The sequence below is a fragment of the Colletotrichum aenigma genome, assembly GCF_013390185.1.
Source record: "Colletotrichum aenigma strain Cg56 chromosome Unknown KSG_Cg56_contig09, whole genome shotgun sequence".
In the NCBI taxonomy this organism is placed as follows: Eukaryota; Fungi; Ascomycota; class Sordariomycetes; order Glomerellales; family Glomerellaceae; genus Colletotrichum; species Colletotrichum aenigma.
Genome location: NW_023500915.1, coordinates 2,368,426 through 2,387,622, shown reverse-complemented (window position 1 = coordinate 2,387,622; position 19,197 = coordinate 2,368,426). Strand labels below are relative to the sequence as shown.

The following is a 19,197-nucleotide window of genomic DNA, read 5'->3' as shown; positions in this document are numbered from 1 at the left end:
AAAATGGGCGAGGTGGCAGGGGTGATGGCCATGCATGATGTCGGGCCTCAGTTTGGCACGGCGGAAGGGCTCGGCCGGTAGTCTCCGGCCCTCGCCTTGTCTCAGTCGGCTGCACGAGAGCAAGACAAGCAGCTTTGTGGCCCCATTCCCGGAGCATTGACGGTTCTCCTGCCGGGCGAATGACGCAGAGTGTCTGGGTTCTCACATGGCAGCGCTCAACCCGAGAGGGAGGGGCATTGGAGACTCACAACCCCAGTGAAGGCATTTGCACTGCTGAGGAGCATTCCGCAAAAGCCAGGCAGGTTTCGTCGGCAGGCGTATGAGTCCGCAGTATCCGAAGGACTTCGTAAGCCTGTGAGCAAGCTAGACCGACACTGGTCGCTTTCGTTTTGTCTGGTCTCTTCTCGTCTCGTCTCCCCCGGGTTGTCAAACCAAATAGGCTGTCACATCTGATGGCGGGGAGGGGGGGACGACGATCTTCCTTCCCCCTCACAACAGAGACAGGAGAGAAAAGGTACGCCCGTTGATTGCCGGTGAGGGAGTGGGGGCGCCTCGTTTTTCCTGTGGAGCGGGAATTGACGTGAAGAAACGGCGGCAAAGCAAGAAGACGAAGAAGAAGAAGAAAAAACAGAGTTTTTGGCTTGGTGATCCCAGCTCGCCACGTTTTCTTCAGAAACAGCTCTCCCTGCGTTGCCTTACGTTGGGGTTTGTGCAGCAGGACTTTGCCCAAGTTTCGACCACAACCACAGACGGTTTACCTGGTTATTGCTGCGGATGAATACCTCTCGCATCTCGGGTGCAGACATAACATGGCCCGGGGGAAAGGTAGCGAGCGATGGAGAAAAGACGGATCTTCTTCCAATGCGACATAGGGTACGAACACTGACGTACGTACGGGATATCCGTTGACGGGCATCGGTTATTCGTCCCTGCCTTACCTAGTTGCGATCCTACATGACAGGTGTCAGTGGCTAGTAGCGACTCTAGCGAGCGCATTTGACCCATATTGACGAAGCTGCCTATCTTAACTTGTTAAGGCGGGCAAGGAGTGCGAAATAAGGTCAAGTAAGTTGTCGCAAGTATAGACCGCAACAAGGTAGGCACGGTCGTGGAAGTAACATGATACCCGACGCGATATGGACCTTACGGATCCGTGCCTTACCTTAGCTGGGCATCGTGAAAAAGGACTCGTCACAAGTTGGATAGGGCAAACACGACACGGCGTCGTCGCCGCCTGGCAGCAAGCGGCGGCAGGTTACCAGGAAACAGCGCACTGATGACCGCAACGAGGAGGAAAGAAGCTGCCAAAGAGGGGATCCCCAACCACGGGCTGGCCAGTCATTGGCCTTGCCTGAGTCTAATTCTGGGTCCCAAATCTCAAAACGAGGCCACCCCGGAGCCACAAAAATTTTCTTCCTGATTTTCGCTGTCGCCCTGCCCGCACCGTACCGCACCGCACCACCTGGACGCCGCTCTGGACCGCACCGCTACCGCTGCCGCTCCTCGATTGGCTTGGATTGGCGCACCGCACTGGTACAACGGCGGGGGAGCAAGAAAGAGAAAAAAAAAAAAAAAAAGAAGAAAAAAAAAGAGTCCCCTCTCGACGTCAACGCACATTTTCAGCCCGATACCAGGACGAGGAAGGGAAAAAACGAAAACACACGTACATACACATACATACTCGACCCCGTAAGAACCACTGCCCGTCCTGGCTCTCCCCTTCCGCCATATAATACCTAGCTTCCGCCTGCAACAAAGACGTTTGCTCCCGTCGTTGACTTGTCGATATCTACACAGTAGCCCTGCAAAACCCCCGTCCTTTGCGAAAATGAGCGAAATTACCCATCCTACCATCCAAGGTACGTACGGTCCACCATTCCTCCTGAGCCCTCCCTCTATCTCTTGTCATCATCGGTCGTCTGTCATCAGTGTCTTCTGCTGCCGCTGCCGCTGCCGCCGCCGCCGCCGCTACCACTGCCGCCGCCTGCGTTCCCCTTACCGAGCTTGAGCCGGAGCCCAGGCCCTTTCGAGTTTTGCTCGTCTCTCAACCATCGAGGGGCCCCAGCAGACCGATGTTGTGATCTCCCCGACCTTCGCCTCCTTTATCATCGTGACAGGCAGCCGGAAACATTTCCGATGGGGTTGTTGGCTGCGCGGGAGCCTCATTCGTTCCACCCGTTGGCTCGTTGATGGAACGCGCTTTTCGGCCCAGTCACCATCTACCCGGTCGACCTGTCGATTTTTTCCCAAGTCTCAACAACCTCCCGCGCGACTATTGACGGGTGGCTTGTCTTTCCGGTCCCGGGCGTGCAAACGAGCCTTTCACCAGGCCTGCCTCCTCCACCGTCTGAGCGCACATGCGCTACCCTTGATGCCACTCTCGGTTAAGCAATTGCTCAGGAGAAACATCATCCATCGATGCTGATCGACTGTCGTATAACCTCTTAGTGAGGTGACATCTGGGCCTCTGCCACATCGGTTCCCAATTCCTCCGGCGACGGCACTTTCGGAGGATCGGCAGTGGGCGGCCAGAAGCAGTGGACATTTCGGCAAGCTCAGACCTCTGGGAAAACAATCACGGCGACTCATTCATCACGACAAACCAAATGAGTCGGGACCGCTTTGCTAATCACACTGCAAAATTACACAGATGGCTGGTTCCGTGAGATCTCGGACATGTGGCCTGGTAAGTCGACTTACTCGAGCATCGTCGGCTTCTTTTCGCGTGTTGATGATTTCCCCCAGGCCAGGCCATGACCCTCAAGGTCAAGAAGGTCATCCACCACGAGAAGTCCAAGTACCAGGATGTTCTCATCTTCGAGTCCACCGACCACGGCATGGTCCTGGTTCTCGACAACGTCATCCAGTGCACCGAGCGTGATGAGTTCTCGTACCAGGAGATGATCACTCACCTGGCCATGAACTCTCACCCCAACCCCAAGAAGGTTCTTGTTATTGGTGGCGGTGACGGCGGTGTCCTCCGTGAGGTCGTCAAGCACGACACCGTCGAGGAGGCCATCCTCTGCGACATTGACGAGGTGAGCTTCATCTCGGTCATCCCCGCGCACGCCCGCGCGCCGGCTCGGCCCCACTAACACGGAGCCCCTCGTAGGCCGTCATCCGCCTCTCCAAGCAGTTCCTCCCCGGCATGGCCGTCGGCTTTGACCACCCCAAGTCCAAGACCCACGTCGGCGACGGCTTCAAGTTCCTCGAGGAGTACAAGAACACCTTCGACGTCATCATCACCGACTCCTCCGACCCTGAGGGCCCCGCCGAGTCCCTCTTCCAGAAGCCCTACTTCCAGCTCCTCCACGACGCTCTGCGTGAGGGCGGTGTCATTACTACCCAAGGTTGTACGTTCCCATTTGTTCAGAAAAATACGAGGAGAATCAAGGAAGTACTCGGTTTTAGGAAACAGCACCAGGCACTCAACTTGCCTGCTTCTTCTTTCTTTGGCCTGTCCTCGATTCATCCCAAGAAATTCCCCCAGCGCGCCCAGTGGCCGCTGGCGAGATCTGGGTTGCCTGAAACCTGGATACGCTTTTTCTTTAATTTTCTCTCTACCATGAGGGTCTCTCCTTTGTCATTGTCTTTTGCTAAGTCGTGAGTTGCGAGACTCTACTTTCCGACGGAATCAACTTCTCTGTCTCTCTAGCGCGGTGCTCTGAACTAAACCAAATCCCCCGCCCATCCGTGTACCAAGAACGGGACTAGCTAACAACCCGCACAGCCGAGAACCAGTGGCTTCACCTGTCCCTCATCACCAAGCTCAAGAAGGACTGCAAGGAGATCTTCCCCGTCGCCGAGTACGCCTACACCACCATCCCCACCTACCCCTCCGGCCAGATCGGCTTCATGGTCTGCACCAAGGACGCCAACCGCAACGTCAAGGAGCCCATCCGCAAGTGGTCGCCCGAGGAGGAGGAGAAGCTATGCAAGTACTACAACGCCGACATCCACAAGGCCGCCTTCATCCTGCCCAACTTTGCCAAGAAGGCTCTGGAGTAAGAGTTGTCGTCCTCTTTTGATGAAGTAACGGATGAAAAAGAAGGGAAAACGGTCGTATCATGAGGCTGGGTTCGGTATAGAATGGTTTAGGGGAGGCAACGCTTTTAAGTGGCCAATTACGGACTTTGGTCGGAGATCTCAATAGATTTGTTTGGTAGATTGAAAACAAAGATGTCGCCAAATACTCTATAAAAAAGTTTAGTTTGTGGCGGAGGTTGACTCCGGGCGCGTTCAATGAAAATTTTATTGAATCAACTGTCTCTTCTCGTCGCCTGAGACCCCCTAGCCTAGGCTCTATTCCCGAACGTGTCCCGTCTATAATGATATCAAAACCGTCATTGATGAAATGACCCCGAAATCGCCGAACTGTTGAAAACTTTTCCCTTGCCCTGACATAAAAAAAACTCGAACACCTCACCCCCTTCTTGTGACTCTCTCATCCCACGACGCCATGCACACTTCATGCCACCTCACTCCTCTCACCAGTCACTGCTCGCCGCCAGCAGCGCAGCCAGCTTCTCCAGCCAGACGCGGTCCACCTCGTCGAAGCCGTCCGCCAGCGCGCAGTCCACGTCGATGATGGCGACCAACTTCCCGTCCACGACGACGGGCACGACGATCTCGCTCTTGCTATCCCCGTCGCAGGCGATGTGGCCCGGGAACGCGTCGACGTCGGGCACGAGCTGCGTCTGCAGGGTCGCGGCGGCGGCGCCGCAGACGCCGCGGCCGAAGGGAATCGTCTGGCAGGCCACCTTGCCCTGGAAGGGCCCGAGGATGAGCGCGGGCTTGGAGGCGGGCGCCTTGGGGTCGAGGACGTAGAAGCCGACCCAGTTGACGGAGGTGGAGGGCGCCGGGAGGGAGTGGTAGGCGTGCCAGAGGAGGGAGGCCGTGTTGGAGAGGTTGCTGTGTTTGGTTAGGTGAGTTAAGATGTTACTGAGTATGGTGAGATTTTGGGCAGCTTGACGTACCAGACCTTTATCAAAGCGTTAGTCCGTGGTTGCAAGGGAGAAAGCATTTGGAGATGGAAGGAGGAAACGAACGTACCCAGTTTCTTTGCTCGTAGAACAGACCTTCCGCCTGGAGGAGGACCTGCTCGTAGGCCTCCTCCTTGGTGACGCCGTTGGCGAAGTTGGATGCGTCGGCGTGGACCTGAGTCACCTCGGTGTGTCAGTCTAGGGCTTTTTTATCTTTTTTTCCCTTCTTCACCGAGACGACGCACCATTATTTTGTGTGAGATAATTGTGGATTGTGAAGATGCAGAAATGAGAAGCAAGCAAATGTTCCGTGTGGGAGGGTGTATACAGAGAAAATGGATCGCGAAGTGAATGAGTGGTCGTTCACCTCATCTCATCCGAAATCCGCGGTGAAAATGTGTGTTGAAATCCCACTGCCCAATCACGTCAGACCTCGGTGAGTTCGGTGAAGGAGACCCATCCCGGGAGGGGGACGATTTGCTAAGCAGACTGTCTTCTCACACTAACACCTCAACTAGGTAAGGTGAGATAGCGCATGGAATGTGATGCGCGGCACGGACGTCTACAACTTACCGTCGCGGCAACTCTTGGGTTAGGTGTGTTTGGCCTGCAGTACCCGAAAACAAACCTCTTGCTTTTTCTGCTCAGGGAGTCTCCCACCGGAGAAATCTCCGCCGGCTAGTGCAAGATCGGAAATCCTGCGACAGCTCGGGTGATGGACATGACGTCCGCGCGTTGGGTGGGCAGCAGCAGCAGCAATAGCAGAGACAGGTGAGATTGTGTGTTGCTTCAAACCCCGCGCCAGACCTGAGACGCGGTTTATCTCTGGTGGGAGAGGCTAGCTAAAGCTAGACTTCCCGGGCACATACACTCACCGGACGAAACCTATTCCCCCTTTTGACAACCATCCGCTTGCGCGCGCGTGTGCCGTCATTACCGTGGCGATGTAGCTCATTCCTCTGCACAGACAATGCGATCTGGTGGCGCCCTGACGGACGGACGGGGGGAGGGCGATCGATCTTCACAGAGAATATTGGTGCTACTTCATCTCAGCTTTTCCCCCAATGACTCTGCTCTTTCTCTTAGGAAAGCCATACCATTTTGACTTTTTTACTAATCGGTGAAGCGCCGTGGGATCACGCAATCTATTCTCGACTTTAGAGTTGTTCAAGCGTCCGCGCTCCACGATTCCTCCCGGGAGCTGATCCTTATTCCACAAGGACACTAGAATCCATCAAAGCTGAAAGAGAGCGGGACGCACGCGTGAGGAAACGAAACAAAACGGACCGAAACAATGTCAGATTCGCAGGCGCCTCGCTTCTGCTCGGACTGCTTCAAGGGGACCCTCCGCGGCGACGTCGAGCCGCAGGGCACGGAGGAGACGGTCAGCGGCCTGACGACGTACGTCGCGCGCCCGGAGCCGGGGCGCGAGCCGGCCGGGATCGTGGTCGTCATCCCGGACGTGTTTGGGTGGAAGCTGCGCAACACGAGAGCCCTCGCCGATGCGTATGCGAAGAGGATCCCGGCCGTGGTGCTGCTCCCCGAGGTCATGAATGGTTAGTCTCTCATCCCCTCCTGATTGCTAGTGGAACGTTTGAACCAGGTCGGGCGTGGAGGTGAGGGGTACAGCATGCGCTGACGATAACGCAGGCTACGCAATGCCCGACTCCGTCCTCACCGTCGGCGACCGCATCGCGTCCGAGAAGTCGTGGCCGTACAAGCTCTTCTACCTCTACCCCGTCGGCGCCGCCACCATGATCCGTTACTTCGTCCCTCTCCTCCTCGCGACGCGCGCCGGTGTGCTTGTCCCGCGCATCGCAAACTTCCTCCGCGCCCTCCGTCTCGACCCGCCGTCTCCGCTGCCGCGCCCGTCGACGTCCACATCCGCCTCCGCAGACGGGGCCGGCGGCGAGACGTCTGCGTCCGCGGCGGCCAAGGGCCTCAAGATCGGCGTCGCGGGTTTCTGCTGGGGCGGCAAGTACGCGATCCAGCTGGCGCAAGGGACGGCCGGGCCGTTTGGCGAGGAAAGGTTGATTGATATCGCGTACACCGCGCACCCGAGCATGGTGTCTGTGCCTGGGGACCTGGAGAAGGTGGCGCTGCCGTTGAGCATCGCCAACGGGGACGATGACATGATGATGCCGAGGGCCAAGATGGCGCTGGCGAAGGATATTCTGGGGAAGAAGGGGGATTGCGAGGTTTGTGAATATGCTGGGGCCAAGCACGGGTTTGCGGTGAGGGGGGATCCGAATGATGAGAGGCAGGCCGACTTGGGAATGCGGGCGGAGGATCAGGCTGTAGGGTGGTTTAGGAGGTGGTTTGGGCAGGGTCCTGAGTGAGGAACTGCTGCAGGTTTGCACTGTCTGCTATTCTCGCTGGCAAAAGGGGAAGAGAAAATAAGAAACTGCGAATCAGGGACACTTTAATTATTCTATACGCTTCTGGTATTAGTGGTTCAGATAATGGTAGTGTTGCGGAGGTGATAGCACCAGCAAGTGTCGTGTTCTTGTAGCAGGCGAACTTGAAAATTATACGGATGTTTGATTTGGACTGGTTAAAATAAGGTCGCAGATGCCAATTGGGCGATCCCCGATCCTGTCGCACTGTTGGTTTTGTCGACGGAGATGGGGCTATACCGTTGGGCTCGGGTCTCAAGGGACGAGCAATTCCGACCAGTTATATCTTCATTCTGAGCTCAAGAGCGCAGCAGCACCAATGATCGACATGAAGCGATAAAGGACCATCCTTTTCCAATAATCTAGACGAATAAGCCAAGAGCGGCAGGAAAGCTTGGTTCGGCTCTGGCCGACCGTTCCCCGGATCCGATACGGCGGGAGCTGCAGGCGAAGCGGGGCCGACGCAGGCACACCCACGCGTGCGCCGATAACCGATAAGCTTTTCCACGCTACGTAGGTAATCAGTGACGAAACCAAGGCCCCGTTCTATTTTTTTTCTGATTACCTAAATTTCGATATTCAGGACAGCTTTAATTCCCCGTGCTGCTCAAGCCCACGACTACTTTCCGCATACACCAAGCAGAACCCCCACACCGCCAATGCAATGAACCATAGGACGACAGTGCGCGTAATGCGCAACCCGTCAGCTTCGGCCCTTCTCTGCGGCCGCTGCTCGACCAATTCGCCCTTCCTGTCCTTCGCAGTGAAGCCGACGACGACGACCTCTTACCGCCGACTCGCGAGCTCCCTCACTTCCGAACGAAGCCACGATGCCAGCTCGACGGCCGTCCTCAACCCAAAGCTCAACCCCATCGCCACCTCCCGCCCGGCGCCCCTCGAGCTCCCCGAACGCCAGCCCGACCAGAGCAAGGTCTCCCACCTGTTCGCGCAGGCCAAGACGTACATCAACTTCTACAAGGGCGGCCTCCGTGCCGTCTTCGCGAACAGGCGGCACATCCAAGACGTCATCGCCTCCAAGAAGAAGTCCGTCCCGGGCTTCCGTGAGCCCTCCGTCTTCTCCCCGGGGTTGGTCCCCGAGGGCTTCAGCCGCGCGGACTGGGTGCTCCTCTGGCGCGTGCGCCACGACATCCTCCGCGTCCCGCTCTTCGGCGTGGTGCTGCTGATCTGTGGGGAATTCACCCCGCTCATCGTCATCTTCGTCGACGGCGTGGTGCCCTACACCTGCCGCCTGCCGCGGCAGCTGGCCGCGAGCTTCGCGCAGGCCGAGGAGAGGCGGCACAAGTCGTTTGAGGACTTTGAGCGGGCCGCGCCGGAGGGCGTCGTGAAGGGCAACGTCAAGGGCGCGGCGCAGAAGCACGTGCTGCGCAGCCTGCACCTGCCCGGCATGATGTGGGACAAGATCGGGTTCATCCCGCCGGGCATGTGGGCGTCCAAGGGGCGTCTGAGGATGGCGTTCCTGGAGGGCGACGACAGGCTGCTGCTGCGCGGCGGCGGCGTTGCCGGGCTCGAGGAGCAGGAGGTCCGCATTGCCTGCACAGAGCGCGGTATCGACTGCGCCGGCCGCAGTGACAAGGACTTGAGGAAGTTGCTGGATCAGTGGCTTCGTCTTGTTGATGCGGAGGAGACCATCGAGAGGAGGAAGCGTATGACGGTCATGTTGACCACTAAGTAAGAATCTCCTTGGTTGTGATTGTGATCTTTTGCTAACGCTGTTGTTCTGCAGGACTGAGAAGTGGCCCAATAACAGAAACTTTGCTCTCCCTGAGTGGCACCTCTGAGCATGTTACGTCCTATGAGCATGTATGATACCAACGTTTTGCGTATTATGACATAGCCTGGCAGTCTTGTGTTACACCACTTATCGTGGCGAGAATGATTGCCGGGTCTGTACACTACTGTATCTTCGTCGAGGCATAAGTAGAATGGATGGGAAACACAAAAGCATATGGCAGGGCTCGGAAAACACGGAAATGGGCAATAGAACAACAACTCCCGTCCAGACAGACAACAGGCAACAATCCAACATCTTCCCTTTACGACTGAAGAAAGTTTTCAGTACATTCGTTCCGTTTTATTGCAACGAGAAAGGTACCCACTACATCCCGAGAAAGAAAATTGGTCCGTCGCCGAACCCATGTTTTTTTTCGGTGGAAGTCTGACATCCCACGTCGCCACATTCCAGTGTGCCAGGGATGTGCTTTGTTTTCCCTTCCAAGTCTCCATATGTTCTCTTATCTGTGGATTCGTTCCAACTCGAAGATATTTTGGTCCTTTCAAAACCATCACTGAAATGTAGCTCAACATTGCCAAGACAGAGTTGTCTCACGTCATCCCCGGACGTCCGCTCGTGGGCTTTTGTGGTGGAGGCTTCTTGACGATATAAGGCTGCGAGATCCCCCTGACGGTGTGAGTGTTTTCCGGAGCCTCTCGTTGACTTGCCGCGGCCTTCACAGACGGAGCGATATACGAGTCTTCTCTGGTACGAGATCACCGACATCAACCATGGCGTTGATCCTTCTTGTCGTCCTGGCAGTCTTCCTCTTCTTCAGGTGGTACTGGAAGCCAATTACAATACCGACCACAAGAGATGATAGCTCTTTTCATCTCCCCGTAGACGCCCAGCGTCGCCAATACAGGCCCGCCTACTCCGATCGTAAACCACATTTCGGCAACATGTTGACGACGAAGTTTATTCCTCAAAACTGCGATCTCAACAAGGACCATGCGAACATGCCCGAGACATTGTCATCGTTGACACGCGGAATGGTGAGAGTTACTACCCCTGAAAGCCACCTCAACCTGCGTCTGAGACATTTCTGGAATGCACCTAACATGTATCGAATTCTTCACACAGGGAATATTCCTCAACAAGATCATTGACGAAGAATACATCCAAAACATTGACTGCCTGATTGGCTCTCTCCGGCGCTTCATCAGCCGCGCGCCGGCACAAGAATACACCGCCGCCTGCGCCGTCGAGGAGACGCACCGCTGCGCTCTCGAGTGGACGACCAAACCCGACGTGGCGCTCTTCGCCAGCGTCTCCGAGCTGACGCACAAGGCCGCCGTGCGGATCCTCCTCGGCGACGACTTCTACTCCTCGAGCGATGAGCTCCGCACGCTCCTGCGCGCCATCGAGGAGGAAGCCGGGGAGCCGTGGGCCTCCGTCCTTCCTGACTGGCTGCCCCACCCGGCCGTGCGACGGCTGCGCTGGGCACGGGAGCGCGTTGCCGATATCTTCACGGAGAGGCTGATGCGCAGGGATGCCATCGCCGTCGCCGGCGGGCCCATTGAGGCCGACAGGCAGGACTACGTCACGTTCCTCCTGGACGAGGACGGCACGGCGGGGCTGAAGCATCTGTTCCCTGCGCACTACACGATCCTGATGCTCTTTACGCAGAACGGTGTTGCTTCGACCGTGTTCTGGGTCCTCATCTCCGTAAGTATCAAACCTGCCGTTTGTCCCCCCTCCCGGCACCGCGCCTGACAACAACGCATTTTGCAGCTCTTGAGACACCCAGACGTCATGAACGCCGTCAAGAGGAACTCCCGCGGCGCAGAGAACGACTCTTCCCTCCTGAAGGCCTGCATCAAAGAGACGGAGCGGTACTACGAGAACGTGCGGTCCTCCTCCCGGCTGGACGGCGCCTGCCCGGACTCCTGGATGCCCGGCAGATGGCTCAACGCTGAGAATAAGCTCGTTAGCTTCGACGAGGTGTGCAGCGGCGGCGTTGCGTCTGATGACCAGGTCAAGCCCGCACAAGGTGACGACGGGATGTCGGCAATTGTCGTTGAGCAGGTGCTCACGACCTTGCTTCGGTGCTACGAGGTGTCTTGGGCGTCTCCTGAGCAGCCTCGGACGGTGGATTTTGAGGCGCTGGATTTCGATAGGCCTGGACCCCCCCAAATGAAGGTACGGTACACTACTCGTAGCTTGTGCGTCGAACTTGACTAACAAATATCTAGGATGACTTGAGAGTTAGGGTTTCGAGGAGAGTGTGGCCGGAGATGACAGGAGGGTGTTAGAAGGGATTTCTTCAAAGCCAGTTCCGTATGGCATGGCCAAGAAAACGACGGGGTGTAAATCAACACAAGTCTCGATTACCACCTTACATCGTAACGAACGGCATGATTTGATTCACACAAGCATACCTCTTGTGCAATGTTTCTTCTACAGAAGTATGGCTTCATTCTATGAAGCATGGAGGAAATATGGCCGTGCGGACGTAGAAAAGTTATGCGATCTCTCCATCGTGGCCAGCTAATTGAGGTTGTGACTGGTAATGTAGAAGTAAGGCGAATATCAGTGATCAGGAGGTGAACCAAAGGACCACCGAATCGGGAAGTCGGAGGCTGAAGAAGTTGCTAGGATGGACCTGGCGCCGTGTAAGTTAAGTCCCTAAACATTCGATGCTTGTAGGGAAACGCCTGCCTATCGATCGGTGCATCTCATGGCACAGTAAAAATACGTGGGTTCTCAAAGAATGGCGTATCAGAAAATCCATTAACAAACAGGACATTGCTAGACGAGCAGATATTAATTTTACATCCGGTGATGTTAGCGAAGAAAGTTGAGATCACGACAATAGATGACAACGACAGGGACGATAGTAAGTACACTGGAAAAGAAAACGCACATCGCTTACATCAGGTTTGGTTGATTTGCCTGAATTACAGATACTGTAGTGGCTATACCAGACATGAAGTGCGGCGATTTGCCTATGCTGGGTGCTATTCGCGTGCTCCCTCACGCATTTTGTTCGGTCCCCCCTCGATCATCCACCGTCTTGATCCTCGTGATATCTCATCTTTCGCAATACCGTTCCTTCGCTAATGCCCGTGGGAAAAAAAAAATTAAACATGGTATCTTGTGCTTTGCCCGATTCCGAACGCCCCTTTTTTGATACCTCCGTGTAACGCCTTGAAATGATTTGGGAATTGATACAGTTGGGAGAGGGCTCCGTGCCTTCCCAGGATGAGCTTCGGCCCTTAGCTTCTCGTGACCGCAGTGGGCGGTGTCGCGATGGTGGGTGGTGTTGAAGACGTAGAACCGGTGGCCGTGCCGTAGTCTGGGGGTAGGGAGCCCCGGCCAACTCCTGCCGCGCCGATGAGAGGCGGCGGGGGCATGTGCTCGACGTGGGCCATCTCGAAGCTGCCATCCCGGGTGACGGCCTGACCGGGCTTAGCTTTCGGCTCGTAGGCAGGAGGGGCCTCGCCGAACTCGTCCAGACCTTCGTCGGGGCGGGTGGTCCACGCCCAGCGGCCGTTTCGCGATGAGCGCTGACCTCCAGCTCTTTGACGATTCGCTTCGAGATCGCGACGGGGCCACGGGCGTTGCAGTCCAAGCCTGCGGAGACGGCGGCGACGCTGGAACTGGATAAGAGTCGCGAGGATGCCGATGGAGAGGAAAACGATGAGAGGCGTGAGGATCCAGGTGTAGGGTGCGGAGGACAGGCCAAGGCCTTCGCCGCTACTGCCCAGAGAGCTGCTGTCCGTGGACGACATGATGTGCTGGTCGGTGTCGTGGGGTGCAGGTGCCGGTTGACCAAGAAGGAACGAACGAGCCAAGTCGTTGGCGAGCCCGGCGAAGAGTCAAAGTAGGCGTGTAAGAGGGCGCAGTGAATGACTGGCAGGGATGCTTGTTGGTGATAAGCAGCCCTGTTTTGTTTGTTGGTTTGTCTGTTGGTTGGTTTGTGGCTATTCTCGTTGTGAAAGGGAAAGAACCCCTGGTGGTGTGTCGAGTTGGAGCGTAATACAAAGGCGCAGAGGGCGAAACAGGGAACGGATAGTGGCAGCGATGGTGATGCAAAAGGCAGCGACGATGGGCTTTCACGGCCTCATAGCGTGGCTCAGTTTCGCGGGTTCGCTAGTTTCGTCTGGATTCCCGTAGCAGTAATAGCTTGGGTGGATCGGAGAGAAGGGCAGCCGAAAGATGGTGAAGACGGGTTGTTGGTGTTACCGTTGGTGAGAAAAGGTTTGAGGACGACGGGCGTTAGGTGAACAAGGGAAAGGCTTGCTTCAAGCTTGCGTCGACTTCGCGCTGCCGCTCGTGCCTGCCCGGTGATGTGGGCGGGTTATGCAGGGCCCAATAATTCCTTGATTGCAGTTCGCGTGGGTGCAGATCTCGAGGCCGACTGGGTTGGTTGGTGTTTGACGTACCAGGGAGACCGAGGAATAAACGAGGGACGGCGCAAAAGGAAGGAAACGAGAGAGAGGGAGCGGACCAAGAAGAAAGAGCGAGAGTCTTGGGGAAGCGGGAAATGGTGGCGGGGGAGATATTGGATATTTGGCAGCGAATGCCAAACAATAGCGGAGGTCTTGAAAGTGAAAGTGGATTTGAGACCTGAATTCCAACGGCAGGGGCAGGAAGGAAGCAACCGAGACCAGGCCAGGTTGTTGTTACGGATACTGCTGGATTGAACGAGCTTGGACAGGCTACCGAAGGGAGCTAGGCCGGATATCGTCAGACTCTTGAAGGTTGATTCGATGCATTCGTGTTCCAAACTCTCGGAGACGAAGAAGGCCACTATTAATTAGTAGCGTGGACGTGTCTGGTCTCTAGGGCGCCGGTGGCATGGCTGACGGCCTTGGGCTGTGCGTCCGTCGTGCGTGCGAGTGCGGCTGTCTTTGGCACGCCGTGTGCGATTGCGATAGGATTGCGAAAGGAAGGGAAGCAGGCAGACAGGCAAGGCAGGGCAAAGCTGAAAAGGGCACAGCCGAGGGACGAAGATAGGATTATTAGGTTGGTGGTATGCAAGAGATGAGGCAGCACGGTCAACGGCTCGGAGGATGAGAAAAGCATGAGGTAAGCAGGAGGGAAGACGAGAGAGGGAGGGAGAGAGAGAGAGAGAGAGAGAGAGAGAGAGAGAGAGAGAGAGAGAGAGAGAGAGAAACGACGCTGTTGAAGAATGGGACGAACAAGGCGTTGCGACGAGATCAGGACTTGATTTGGGGCGATTTATCCCGTGCCTGCATACTACGTATTCTCACGAATACAACCTGAGCGGGAACGAATAGCAAATCGATGTTGCATTTGATCTTTACCTCACCTGGTAGGCTGGATAATGAGCCCTGGGGTCGCAAATGACCCCCGTCGGCTGGTTGCCAATCTGGGTGCCAATCGTCAGGGACGGGGCTTGGCTTTTTTGGAGTCGCACGTCATGGGTTGCGCTAGCCGTGTCGTGTTTAGCAACAACGTCCGCTGAAGGGATGAACCGGTCCACTAGAGGCTGCACATCACTTTCCTGCGAGATGTCAAATACCAGCCCAACATTTGTTCTGGTGCTCTGCCGTGTGTCTGCTTACGCATCGCACCCGCACTCTCTCTCACATCCACGTCGTCCTCGCTCCTCTCCTCGCCCACCCGGACCCGAATGCACTGCTACGAGGATAAGGGTCATCTCAGTCTCCAGTGTACCTGCATGTACGGATACCGCCCTGCATGGCGGCTCTGTGAAGTACTTACCGTGTAGGGAAGGTATCCACCGTTCACTAATTAGGTACGGCGTGCATCTCAAATCCCGCCGGGCTTAGCACCGCAATCTATCGACGACTGCACATCGCGGCTGTTTCAGGGACACTCGCTTCGATTCACACTGACGGAGTACAGATTGTCAAACAGACTGAGGAATTAAATCTTTGCAAATTCTTCCATTGTGGCATCCTCTGCTACCTTACTTCGTATGAACGCCCGCTGCGAATCGCACTCGCACGTCGCAACTCGGGGACACCCACCCACGATGCCCTGTCTGCACACAATGAGAAGCTTCACAAACGTCCCTCGGTATCCGCGCATCTCGGAAATCTGCGCGCAATGTCGAGGGAATTTTCGAGGGCGATCGACCTCGTCAAAAGAAACTTGACACACGTCTAATCACACTCGACGAACCTTGTTCCACTTCTTGGCGGCCGTTGGCACACATGATCAAATTGAAATGCTCCCAAAAAGTCCCGACGCGACTCGTAGCTGTCCTCGTCGAAAGTGTGCCGTCGGCATCTCCAGGCGCAACTCTCACCTGCGAGAGCAATATCGAAGAAATTGGCCAAAGGACAGCCGCAGACAGAGACGGCAATCAATCACTGAAAGTGGACGAGGCGATAGAGTGGAGGTGGGAACCGCACGGAGGGCCCGTCCACAGCATCCCTGACGATCCATCATCCATCCACACACGTCCGATGTTTGCGATGTGGGGGCCACAACTTTGTGTTCATCCATCAACCTGCTGCAGCCCAGTGCAGATTCAATCATCTTGTGAAAGGTGAATACCACTGAACAGAAAAGAAGGCCTGTCACTGGCTGCGTTTCCCCAGTGTCATGTCAGGGATCTCGTAAATTGGCCCTTGCGCCAGGATCCAAATCTCTCTCACCCCCGTTGGAAAGTTTGTGTCGCACCTCTGAGTGGCTGGCCTCGAAGCCCCCCCCCCCGGGCCCCTGCACTGACACCAGTGACCACCACACTCAGAGACTGAGGTCAGCTTCCCTGCCTAAGGCCCCACCCCAGTCTTGAAGCTTCCAAATTGTTTGTCGACGATCCAATTCCACCCACGTCAACCCGTCGGCCACGTTTGCGACACAAGCTCATCAGCGGCTCAGAAACAACCCGGCACGCGGCCGCCGCCATCGACAAACAACAGCGACAGTTTTACCTTGACTCCAGCCCCGTCGCTTCCCGCCAAACTCTACGCGAGAATCCGCCCTGTGGCCGTACCGACAACTGCAACTCTAAACACTTGGAATCATCCGCCTCGCAATCCACCCACCATGCCTCGCGCCATCCGAGGTGAGCACCATAACGCCCGCCGCAGCCTTCCATGTGGTACCCGTATCCCAATTTGCTGACGTTCCGACTTTCACAGGAGTGCTCATCGAGTGCGACCCCTCCATCAAGTCCATCATCGTCAACATCGACGCTGCGAACCATGATTACATCATCGAGGATCTCGACGACCAGCACGTCGTCGTCAAGGAGAACATGGTCGCCGCGCTAAAGAGACAGCTGGACGATGTAGGTTCCACCATAGACGAGCAGTCCCCCACTTTACGATGCACATTGCTGCACATCAACGCTTACTTGAGACAACCTGCTGACGACTTGCCTACAGAAATTGAAGGAGACGCAACAGCCCGACGAAAGTTCAGACTCTGATTGAGCAACTGCCGACAAGTCCGATCGCTTGAGCACGAGTTGGTTATATTATATCTTTCCGGAGATCCCCGTACTCTCTATATCTGCCTTTGTCGTTGCGTCGTACCGTCATGTGACCGTGGCTATGTCAACGACCGCCATGACCCTCTACACTACAACGCCAACCTGGCACGGAGGCGTGACGACGCTCTATAATACATCGGGATGGGATGAAACCCCCTCAACATAGCGACTGTGCCTTCCCAAAGGCAGCTAGTGTCCCGGCGTTCTGGCAAGCATGCCATAAGAATCTACTGTGTTGAATAATCCGGGTTGTTTATGGTGGATTTAGCAGTTGCAAACAGCGCAAATGTGTTCTAGAGCTTGGCGAACGTGGGCTTGGTCTTGGTCAGTCCGGACATCATGGCAGTCTTGAAGTCGCCTGATTGCAGCATGGCCGCGTTCCAGACGGTGGTGTATCGCAAACCTTGTGCCCTGGTCAGTAGACAACTCATCAAACGAATAGAAAACAAGACGAATATAGAAAGAAAGATTCGGGACAGTGCTTACTCTCCGCAACCGAGTGATCCCTCGCATGGTTCAGCAGCTCCTTGGTGCCCTGCACCGCCACCGGGCTCTTGCCGGCGATGAAGCCCGCCAGCTTCAGCCCCGCGTCGAGCGCGGCGGCCTTGTCCGCGTGCACCTGGCTGACGAAGCCGACCGCCAGCGCCTCCTCGCCGGAGAAGTCCCGGGCCGACAGGCAGACGTCCTTGACCCACGACGTGCTGCCCACGAGCTTGGGCAGGCGGCTCAGGGTGCCGAGGTCGGCCGCCAGCCCGATGTCGACCTCCTTGACGGAGAAGCGCGTGTTCCGTGCGCAGATGCGGACGTCGGCGCAGCATGAGATGTCGATTGCGATTCCGATGGAGATTCCGTGCAGGACGCAGATCACGGCTGTCGATTATGTTAGCTATACATATTTCTGTCGTCTCTCCTCATTCTGTCATGGACATGGCAACGGAAAATCGGACGGGATGGAAATAGTAGCGAATGAATGACAGGGAATTTTTTTCAACATACGCTTCTCGCACTTTTCTACCGCATCGATGGCGGCTTGGAACTCGACAATGTGACGGCGCATCATGGTCGCGTACCGGGACGGGTCCATGTCCCCGCCGATGGCGCTGCCGAGGGTGCCCTCGCTGGCGGACTGGACGTCGAGACCCGCCGAGAAGGCGCGGTCGCCGGCGCCGGAGAGGACGACGGCGCGGACGTCGGGGTCATGGCTGAGGCGGTTGAAGAGGGGGCCGAACTCGCGCCAGACGGGCTCCGAGAAGGCGTTGAGCTTCTTGGGGCGGTTGATCTCGACGTGGACGACGAAGGGGGCCGGCGTGGTGACGAGGAAGTGTTCGTAGGTGTAGTCTTTGAACGTGGCGGCGGCCATTTTTGCGGGAGGATGAGAGTCGGAGTGAGATTTGATGGTGGCCTGTGATGGTGAGATGAGTTGGGTCCCGCTGGTGGAGAGAATGCGACGCGGTGTGAAGGTTTGCGAGTGTACTTGGAGGCCGAGAGACTGCGAATGCGGCTCTTGGGCTGATGAATGCAGGGTTTGAATCTTGATGTTCAAAAGCAAAGTATGGATGACAGCTGTGGTTGCGAGTGCGATGAGGTTCGAGCTGACAACGCTGACCGAGTTGCCGAGGCATGTCGCAGGTTGTCGCCGACCGGGGCCCCGCCTGATCTGGGGTAACGTCGGCACGCCCCCGGTGTGTCTCTAGAGAATTTGCTGCTGAAAACTCCACATCAGTGCAGAATGATCTTCTCCTTGCTCACCTTCACTCTGTGCGGTCACAGTCACACAAAGATGTTGAATTCATTCTTGATTTTTGGCCGCCATTCACTTTGATCGAGTGCCATGGCTTGGAAATTGACGGCGACCTTCAGAACACACTATGAACCTCGAGTGAGGAAATCGAACGTCAGCCAATCTCAGGGGTTCTCATGCTGTTCCTTATCTCGTTGAGGTTCTCAAGTAGAGAGATCAGACTGGGCGAAACCAACGCCACGGAAAAGTGTCCTCATTGCATATGCTCAGTTCGGCGAGTGAATCCAGAGTCATCATTTTGGGGTTATTCCGAAGGACCAGATCTTACTCACCATCTGGTTATGGCCATCTACAGACGCCGATGGGCTTTGAAGTCGAGCCTGGCGAAGGATTCAAAACCATTCTCATGAGAGGGAGATAATCGATTATTCATCAGATTTCTTCATTATTTGTATTTGATCTACATGCGTTGTATGCACCTGTCATACCACGATGCTTCTCTCGCCATGATCGAGTCGGGCCTGTTTCTCCTCACTCAGGGGCAAGGACTGTGAGTCACACGCCGGCGTACAAATGACTGTCTGCCGAAGTCCATCTCCAATGGGACACACCCGCATTACTTTCAGATCGGGACAAGCTCGGGGGGTTGCTGGCAGAATATTGCGGCCCCCTTCTTTAGCATGGCAAGGCTTTGGCTTCCCAGACAGATTGTGCTGCAGCCCGCACTGTCTCCAACTAGAGCCAAAATGTCATCGGTCCTTCCACATTCTAGGTCAATACATCGAGGTACATGTCTTGATGGTCACAGAGGCAGGAGCGGGTTGGCTGGAAGCTTAGGCAGTTGCTAT

At 55.9% G+C, this 19,197-nt stretch overlaps 8 protein-coding genes across 8 annotated transcripts; 5 read left to right on the top strand and 3 right to left on the bottom strand.

Annotated features, from left to right (window-relative positions):
- Positions 1 to 1,828: 1,828 nt before the first annotated feature.
- spe-3 (Spermidine synthase) lies at positions 1,829 to 4,008 on the top strand (the record flags this gene model as incomplete). Its single annotated transcript, XM_037328544.1, has 5 exons — positions 1,829 to 1,859; positions 2,651 to 2,686; positions 2,746 to 3,038; positions 3,113 to 3,353; positions 3,731 to 4,008. 5 exons carry the CDS (start codon positions 1,829 to 1,831, stop codon positions 4,006 to 4,008), a joined length of 879 nt encoding a protein of 292 aa, XP_037173369.1.
- Positions 4,009 to 4,487: 479 nt separating this feature from the next.
- On the bottom strand, positions 4,488 to 5,230 carry YKL069W (Free methionine-R-sulfoxide reductase; the record flags this gene model as incomplete). Its single annotated transcript, XM_037328543.1, has 3 exons — positions 4,488 to 4,981; positions 5,049 to 5,157; positions 5,228 to 5,230. 3 exons carry the CDS (start codon positions 5,228 to 5,230, stop codon positions 4,488 to 4,490), a joined length of 606 nt encoding a protein of 201 aa, XP_037172965.1.
- A 1,046-nt stretch (positions 5,231 to 6,276) lies between these two features.
- On the top strand, positions 6,277 to 7,321 carry tropI-2 (Hydrolase tropI; the record flags this gene model as incomplete). Its single annotated transcript, XM_037328542.1, has 2 exons — positions 6,277 to 6,538; positions 6,633 to 7,321. 2 exons carry the CDS (start codon positions 6,277 to 6,279, stop codon positions 7,319 to 7,321), a joined length of 951 nt encoding a protein of 316 aa, XP_037173544.1.
- A 748-nt stretch (positions 7,322 to 8,069) lies between these two features.
- On the top strand, positions 8,070 to 9,177 carry CGCA056_v013297 (uncharacterized protein; the record flags this gene model as incomplete). The annotated part of the gene is made up of 2 exons (XM_037328541.1): positions 8,070 to 9,067; positions 9,123 to 9,177. The coding sequence occupies 2 exons, from the start codon at positions 8,070 to 8,072 to the stop codon at positions 9,175 to 9,177; spliced, it is 1,053 nt and encodes a 350-aa protein (XP_037172608.1).
- Positions 9,178 to 9,901: 724 nt separating this feature from the next.
- Positions 9,902 to 11,425, top strand: CGCA056_v013296 (uncharacterized protein; the record flags this gene model as incomplete). Its single annotated transcript, XM_037328540.1, has 4 exons — positions 9,902 to 10,165; positions 10,254 to 10,838; positions 10,905 to 11,312; positions 11,366 to 11,425. The coding sequence occupies 4 exons, from the start codon at positions 9,902 to 9,904 to the stop codon at positions 11,423 to 11,425; spliced, it is 1,317 nt and encodes a 438-aa protein (XP_037173534.1).
- Positions 11,426 to 12,388: 963 nt separating this feature from the next.
- CGCA056_v013295 (uncharacterized protein) lies at positions 12,389 to 12,904 on the bottom strand (the record flags this gene model as incomplete). Its single annotated transcript, XM_037328539.1, has 1 exon — positions 12,389 to 12,904. One exon carries the CDS (start codon positions 12,902 to 12,904, stop codon positions 12,389 to 12,391), a length of 516 nt encoding a protein of 171 aa, XP_037172659.1.
- A 3,256-nt stretch (positions 12,905 to 16,160) lies between these two features.
- TFB5 (General transcription and DNA repair factor IIH subunit TFB5) lies at positions 16,161 to 16,549 on the top strand (the record flags this gene model as incomplete). The annotated part of the gene is made up of 3 exons (XM_037328538.1): positions 16,161 to 16,179; positions 16,256 to 16,404; positions 16,502 to 16,549. The coding sequence occupies 3 exons, from the start codon at positions 16,161 to 16,163 to the stop codon at positions 16,547 to 16,549; spliced, it is 216 nt and encodes a 71-aa protein (XP_037173535.1).
- Positions 16,550 to 16,901: 352 nt separating this feature from the next.
- CGCA056_v013293 (Delta(3 5)-Delta(2 4)-dienoyl-CoA isomerase) lies at positions 16,902 to 17,968 on the bottom strand (the record flags this gene model as incomplete). Its single annotated transcript, XM_037328537.1, has 3 exons — positions 16,902 to 17,011; positions 17,095 to 17,478; positions 17,605 to 17,968. 3 exons carry the CDS (start codon positions 17,966 to 17,968, stop codon positions 16,902 to 16,904), a joined length of 858 nt encoding a protein of 285 aa, XP_037173537.1.
- Between the last annotated feature and the right edge of the window lie 1,229 nt (positions 17,969 to 19,197).